The 7,936-nt window shown below is 43.6% G+C and overlaps 1 protein-coding gene across 1 annotated transcript; it reads right to left on the reverse strand.

Moving 5' to 3' along the window:
- Positions 1 to 1,330: 1,330 nt before the first annotated feature.
- LOC139417447 (G-protein coupled receptor 26-like) lies at positions 1,331 to 4,167 on the reverse strand. Its single transcript, XM_071166735.1, has 3 exons — positions 3,497 to 4,167; positions 2,418 to 2,531; positions 1,331 to 1,571 (listed from the first exon to the last, which is right to left on the reverse strand). Exons 1-3 carry the CDS (start codon positions 4,165 to 4,167, stop codon positions 1,331 to 1,333), a joined length of 1,026 nt encoding a protein of 341 aa, XP_071022836.1.
- Positions 4,168 to 7,936: the final 3,769 nt, after the last annotated feature.

Here is a 7,936-nt window from a genome sequence, read left to right on the forward strand (position 1 = left end):
CCCATTCCGCCTGACAGAGCTGGTGTAACTGAGTCAGGTTTGTAGGCCTCCATGCTCGCACACGCTTTTTCAGTTCTGCCCGCACAATTTTCTATAGGACTGAGATCAGGGCTTTGTGATGGCCACTCCAATACCTTGACTTTGTTGTCCTTAAGCCATTTTGCCACAACTTTGGAAGTGTGCTTTGGGTCATTGTCCATTTGGAAGACCCATTTGCAACCAAGATTTAACTTCCTGGCTGATGTCTTGAGAGGTTGCCTCAATATATTCACCTAATTTTCCTTCCTCATGATGCCATCTATTTTGTGAAGTGCACCAGTCCCTCCTGCAGCATGATGCTGCCACCCCCATCCTTCACGGTTGGGATGGTGTTCTTCAGCTTGCAAGCCTCCCCTTTCACTCCAAACATAATGATTGTCATTATAGCCAAACAGTTCTATTTTTGTTTCATCAGACCAGAGAACATTTCTCCAAAAAGTATGATCTTTGTCCCCATGTGCAGTTGCAAACCGTAGTCTGGCTTTTTTATGGCGGTTTTGGAGCAGTGGCTTCTTCCTTGCTGAGCGGCCTTTTAGGTTATGTCGATATAGGACTCGTTTTACTGTGGATATAGATATGTTTGTACCTGTTTCCTGCAGCATTTTCACAGGATCCTTTTCTGTTGTTCTGGGATTGATTTGCACTTTTCACACCAAAGTACGTTCATCTCTAGGAGACAGAGCACGTCTCCTTCCTGAGCGGTATGATGGCTGCGTGGTCCCATGGTGTTTATACTTGGGTACTATTGTTTGTACAGATGAACGTGGTACCTTCAGGCATTTGGAAATTGCTCCCAAGAATGAACCAGCCTTGTGGACGTCTACAATATTTTTTCTGAGGTCTTGGCTCATTTCTTTTGATTTTCCCATGATGTCAAGCAAAGAGGCACTGAGTTTAAGGTAGTCCTTGAAATACATCCACAGGTACACCTCCAATTGACTCAAATGGTGTAAATTAGCCTATCATCAGCTTCTAAAGCCATGACATCATTTTCTGGAATTTTCCAAGCTGTTTAAAGGCACAGTCAACTTAGTGTATGTAAACCTCTGACCCACTGGAATTGTGATACAGCGAATAATGACTGAAATAATCTGTCTGTGAACAATTGTTGGAAAAATTACTTGTGTCATGCACAAAGTAGATTTCCTAACATGCTTGCCAAAACAATAGTTTGTTAACAAGAAATTTGTGGAGTGGTTGAAAAATGAGTTTAAATGACTCCAACCTAAGTGTATGTAAACTTCCGACTTCAACTGTATGTAAGTACCTCAATGTCTCCATCTTGCCATAGTCAATGGGTGGGTTTGAAGTTGTTGGTGTCGTTGACCCTTCCGTTCTCCACCATGCGGACGGAGGAGTTAAAGGAACTTCTCTTCAGGATCTTGTTGGTCAGGTCGCTGCATGTCTTCCTGTACTGGTTCCGGAGCAGTGAGTAGACAAAAGGGTCGCAGGCTGCCTTGCTGTAGGCCAAACACTTAGACAAGACACCCCAGTGAGGGTTTATCTGTCCTAGCGTGAAGAGCTCGAAGATTCTGCCACAACAAGCACAGAGAGATACGTTATATTATGAACAGTGGATAGTTGTTTCATAGACCAGTGAAAAAACAACACAGATGTCAAAAAACCTAATGTCCTGTGGAAACTCTTTAATAAGCTCTCAGAAATGTCAACATTTTGCTTAAAAATGCCATGGCTCTGATTCGATCGTGAATGTTAGGGGATGTGGAGTTGCTCTTGTTTGTCTCACTGTCCTTACCAGGTAAGTGTATGGAGGCGTTTCACAAGGACAAGGCTCATTCTCAGAATGACGAGCTCAGGTCACTGGTCTTGTGATTTACAGGCGCTATCAAACTCACAATGGGGATCTCACTATAATTATAACCCCTGATGTGATCTCCATCTCTCACGGTTATGTTCAATCCCCTTCTGAAGGGTTGCAGCTGCACTTCTACAATAGGCAGCAGGTGTAATGAGAAGTATCATCATGGTCTCTGACTCACTCATAATGACACGTCCACCCGTGCTAACTCTCTTACAGATTATCTTTCTCTTACACTCTTTCTCCCTTTCCTGGGGTTTCATCCTAAAACTCGTGAAGAAAAAGGGTGACAACATAATTACCCTCAAGCTGATTGGTTAGTGATTTAGATATGGATCGATAGAACATAATAAGATGGGGTTGTAGAAATTGACTATGGTCCATGTTGCAAAGTACATTTTTCTACCCAAAGCACAAGCCATTTGCACAGGAAGTAGACAACTTTCGTTGGTCTCAGATGGGGAATTGGTGTCACCACAGTTCGCAACAGCCAATCCCACAATATAACACCATCCCACATGCACAGGGGTGTTGAGGATAGATTTGAACCCCTGCTCACCTCGTGATGACGTAAGGGGCGAAGCACACCACAAACGTTCCAATGAATGTGATGATCTTCTTGGTGGCTCTCTGCCTCCGCTGTCTCTGCTCATCCAGGCATCGCTGGCGCACACTACCAAAGGACAGAGGGGACCGTTATCAACCCAGGGGACGACCCAGGAGCACAGCCTCAAACATGGCCTCTCGAGTGGAATGAGGGGTGATGGAGAAAACAGCATGCTTCTATGGACAGTATCAGAGCACAGCCTCAGGTCAATGCCAATGGATTGTTCAAGATATTGAAACTGTAACACATCCATTATGTAAATCAAGTCCAATTCCAGGTCAATACTTATTGTTTAATTGATCGCTAATCACAAGGAATTGACCCCAGCCTCTGAGAAAGAAGAAAGACAGACAACAGGGAAAGTGACAGTGAGATGGCATCAATCTACCTATTTGAGGCTAGTTTAACTATGTGAGTTATGTAATGTGGAGATGATTGAAAAGGGATAATCAAATGCAGTAAACAATACAGGTCCAATGCAGTCGTTTTTATCTCAATATCAAATCATTTCTGGGTGACAATTAAGTACCTTAATGTGATTGTTTTCAATGTACATGGTCAAAGAGAAACAAAAAATAGCTTATTAGCAAAGAGCAATTTCTTAAACAAGAATTTAGCTAGGACAGTCTGGGAGTGGTCAGAGTTAGGAGCGGGAGGCAGGCCAAAACTCCATCCCACCATGACAGGCTGAGATTTCAGGCGCCTTTTCTAACAGTACATTTTCACAGTATTATTCCAACTTGATAGGGTGGGAATGTATATAAAACACAGGAAAATCAAGTTTTATAATGGTCACAATTTATAATGGTTTTGATCTGTATGTGAAGAGTTCTTGGTTTGGAATATATTTGTGTCATTTTAGTTTTGATAAAGGGGGCTGAGATCTGAGACCGTAACATTGGACCAAAACGGTGGTGCTGAAATCAATCCTAAATCCATTGAAGTCGCATTGGTAATTTTGCAATTACAATTCGTGGGATAATCTGAAAAAATGTCAAAGCAAATGACTCAGACTAGGCTCAACGGCTTACCTCGGGTGAATATCCACAAGCAGCAATAAGGTCTGCATAGTGATCACGTCGATGCGTTTACAGTGAAACCGCGCAACTTTCAGAACTTTCAGGTACGTTACACACAACACGATTAAGGTCAAGAGAAACGTGAGAGAGTGTAACACCACAGTGTAGATGATAAACTGCGTCCGGGAGCCGCTTGCTCTCGCATTGCAGAGCGTACATGATGCGTAAAGGTGATGGTACCCAACCCAGGAAGAGCAAGTGGCCACCGTGGAGAACGAGAGCGAGTGCATCCACGTGTATCCAAGCCCTATCACTGCGTCCCGGTGTCGTATTCTGGAGTGGTAGCTCAGGGGAAAAACCACTGCCACCCATCGATCGATGCTCAAAGCCCCCATACTGAGCATTGAGTTGGTGGTGAGAAAAGTGTCCAGGAAACCCACAGTTTGACAGAACCCGCTGCCTCCAGTGTTTCCTTTGTTGATAAGTCCGACCAGAGTTAGAGGCATATTGGACACGGTAAGCAACAGGTTGCAGACGGTTAGGTTGAGGATAAACAACCCGGGCACCTGCTTTCGAATCTCCTGGTTGTACAGAAAGCAGATCAGTACCACCACGTTGGACAGAAACGAGACGGCGATGATCACTACTACAAACACAGAGACAGCCATGTCCGCAATGTGCATTGTGCGTGCGTCCCGCTCAAATATCCGCACTTTTGACAATTGTATCCACCGTCCAGCTTCTGAAACAAATTAAATATAGCATCGTGCTGGAACTACGATGTCCAACCAGCAAACATCCGACACAGTTCCACGGTTATTCTTCGTTGTCCTTCTCGTGTCTCCATGTAACGATACAGCCGGCTCACTATGGAGAGTCGCACGAAGGGACATCCAAGTATCCTCGATGTGCTGAACCAAATGTCTCCAGGAACGGGTGATTACAAACAGACACACCCCTGCACGTGTGGCTGCACTAAGTTTCTAACTATTTATTTCTTGCCACTGCTCGCACAACATCCCCTTATTGCGCAATCGCGTAGTGTACTGGTGGACAGCTTTGCAAACGCCCAGCGCAGTCTCTCGGATGGTCTGTCTCTGGCGATGCTTATGTCGTATATGTCACACCTCACCCACACCCATATGCTACACACTCCATCGCCTCCCCAAAGCAACCAAAAATGTATTTTTCTTCAATATCATTCGGTAAGTGTTAACTCATGCAACTGACATCGTTCTAGACCCTACAATTCGATAAACATCATACAACAAAATGTATCTTTGTGTTATCTCTAGCTGATGTAAGTCCCATATTACTGCGTTATAGGAGTTAACCAGGCTGTAGTTAATCCACAAGAGTATGGAGCATATAAATGACTGATATCACAATTTATAATTATAGATATTATAGACACAACATATGATCAATCGGCAGCAGTAGCTCTTAAGCCCTAGAGGTTGGAGAGGCTGTCCAGTAGCCAGAAGGTTTCTGGTTCAAGCCCCAGGCGGGGCAACACAGAAATGAGAATGGAACTGAAATCATACTTGGATGGCTTCTGGTCTCTGATCCCATGTACCATCTCCTGCCATTGTGCCCATGAGTAAAGCACTTGACCCCCCCACAATTGCTCTCCACCCAGCGGTGTTGTGCTTCTGCTGACCCTGTATCTCTCAATGTGTTTGTATGTATCTGGGGGTGTTGATAAAGGCAGAAAGTGTCCTATGTTCTAACCAATGGACAATAAAGTTGTATTCTATTATTTTCTATTAATTGTGTGGACAAACAGCCGGTGTGATTATCTACAAAAGCTTTCTGAAGCCTGAAGCTGCCTTTCTTTAAAAAACACTGCTTTTCCATTGACTAATGCTCGGCTTATCCCCATCCATATTTGTATAGTCCGTTGCACAGATACTATACTGGCTTCTTAGGCACACACAACACACAAACACTATTTACAGCCCCCTGTCTAGAAAGATCTCTGATAGCATCCCATGACCAACAGGCATACTGTAGGTTGGCATTCATACTAAATGGGATCGTAATGAGAAGGTGTAGCTACTACTGTTTTTCTGCTAAGTGTTGAATGCTAGTAATGTTAATGAATAACACGAGAATTACACAATGTAGAGAGATTACAAATATGCGTTATTTCTCCACAAGACAAGAGAGGATGGTTCATGTTGCGATGCTGCTGGAGTGGACAGTGGACTTTGTTGCTGACGGTGTTGACAACAGGTGATTGCACGGATTCACGTCAATGACAGCGGCAGGGCCAGATGGCTTTGCCAGATGCTGTGTCTACTGTGGATTCCCCCCGATGTCCTCTTTACAAGGGTCTGGGGAGGGGACTCCACGGGGAACTTGTGTATCTGGTAAACACAGAATAGAACAGACAGACCCAGACAGACATAGTCATGTCTCAATCAATAGAGAAATTATTTTGTATTTATTGAGAATTTAAACATACTATGACATGGGATGCATACGTGGCATGTAAGCCATGTCTCTTTCCCCTCTAGTTTTTGCCCCAGACTGTTCACACAATCATCACACATGATCAAATGGCCCTCATTTAACACTGTCAGACACCTCCCTCCCATCTTGTTCTATATTGGAAAGTTCAATTAACATGCTCAATGAGAATGGCCAGAGTAAAGAGGAGAGTTGAAATGACTAATTTGCACAAAATCATTTATATATTAGATTCGTTTCTGGGCTGAATTAAAAGCATTGATATGATGTAATTCGATTGAAAGAGATTTCTCCACCACCAGAGAGGACCACAATCAGTCTTAGAATAGAAAGTGGTCAAGACAGTGATCCAGGAATTATGGGTAGTCGCAAGACATTGATGTTGATATTGACACACAGTTTTCTAATCAGTTTAACCAAGAAAATCATTTTTAACGGTACACTTTTGACAAGACAGAGATTGTGAGATACAACTAGATGGTTAGCGAACGTTTGTTGGCTGTTATTATTTGAAGCTTTCTGAACCATAAAGCTATCTAAACATCTTTACATATGACAGGTAAAGTACAAACAAAAGTCCATGCTTGCTGATATGATGCGTACTACTGCAGTACTACTGCATATTCTAAATATGACACTACAGCTCCTCTGCTGATATGTCTATTCAGTAGTTGGAGGAGTTTTGTGGTGCTCTATTTAAGCAATAAGGCCCGAAGGCGTCTGGCTAAGGGCTGTTCCATGGCTAAGGGCTGTTCTTAGGCACGACTCAACGCCCTTAGCTGTGGTATATTTGCCATATACCACAACCCGCCGAGGTGCCTTATTGCTATTATAAACTGGTTGACAATGTAATTATAGCAGTAAAAATACATGTTTTGTCATACCCGTGGTATACGGTCTGATATACCACGGCTGTCAGCCAATCAGTATTCAGGACTCGAACCACCCAGTTTATATGATCCATTAGCTGTGAAAGCTTGGCAAGAGATAGCAGCACATGCAAATCATCTACACACTATCCTATCATACTTTTAATTAGACCCCATCATCATGGTCTTTCTCCTGTAGATTGCCGGCTGTGATGCCCTGTGCTGGCCTGCGTGGCCGGCTGGCTGTAACACGTCACCAGTCTGGGCCCAGCCAATCATGCTCTCCCATCTGCTTTGATGCGTTGTCCCTGGTAATGAGCGTGATGTTACAGTATACAATATATTGGCATGGTAGTCAGCAGCTCTCTGCTTCTGAAGATGGAAGGAGAGGAAGTGTTAATGAGTGAGTGTGGTGGTGGATGTCAGTGCTCTTTCGGTGCGTGTGTGTGTGTGTTTGTGTGTGTATGTGCATATGTGTGGGTGAAGGTGTAGGTGTTTAGGGCCATCAAGTCTGTCATAATTTTTGGCATGTTACAGGGATAATTACAGTATGATAGCATTATTAAATAGTGGCATATTCGATTATCATGGGTGACAATGCAGCAAATTGGTATGGAGGGGTGGTTAAACTGTACATGGTATATTCTTTCATTAAAAAAAGATAGTTGATAGTTTCATATGACAGTAATCAGTAATACATTGTTTATATCCGACCTTCATACATTTGAAAGGATGTTATTCTCTCTTGCTCTCTCTCTCTCTCTCTTTCTCCTTCTCTGTGTGTGTGTATGGTTGTTGGTGATGGGTGACTCATGTCGTAGGCTATGCAGCCCCTACTGGCTTATGCACATTCAGATGCTGTCTTTTCACACTAGCCTTTGTTTGTTTGTGCTTGGGCAGCCCTCTCCTTTCTCCAGGCACCCCCCCCCCTCTCTCTCTCACTCTCTCTCTCTCTCTCTTTCTCTCTCCCTCCCTCTTCCCTCTCGCCCTCTGGAAGACGGCTGGTGAACTATTTAAATCAGTGAAACTGACTCTTTCAAAATATGTTTTGACAGTCTAGAATCTGGTCAGTCGCCCCCTTGCTGTGTGTCAACTAATAGATCAAAATGTC

Source organism: Oncorhynchus clarkii, chromosome 1 (assembly GCF_045791955.1).
Source record: "Oncorhynchus clarkii lewisi isolate Uvic-CL-2024 chromosome 1, UVic_Ocla_1.0, whole genome shotgun sequence".
Classification (NCBI taxonomy): Eukaryota; Metazoa; Chordata; class Actinopteri; order Salmoniformes; family Salmonidae; genus Oncorhynchus; species Oncorhynchus clarkii.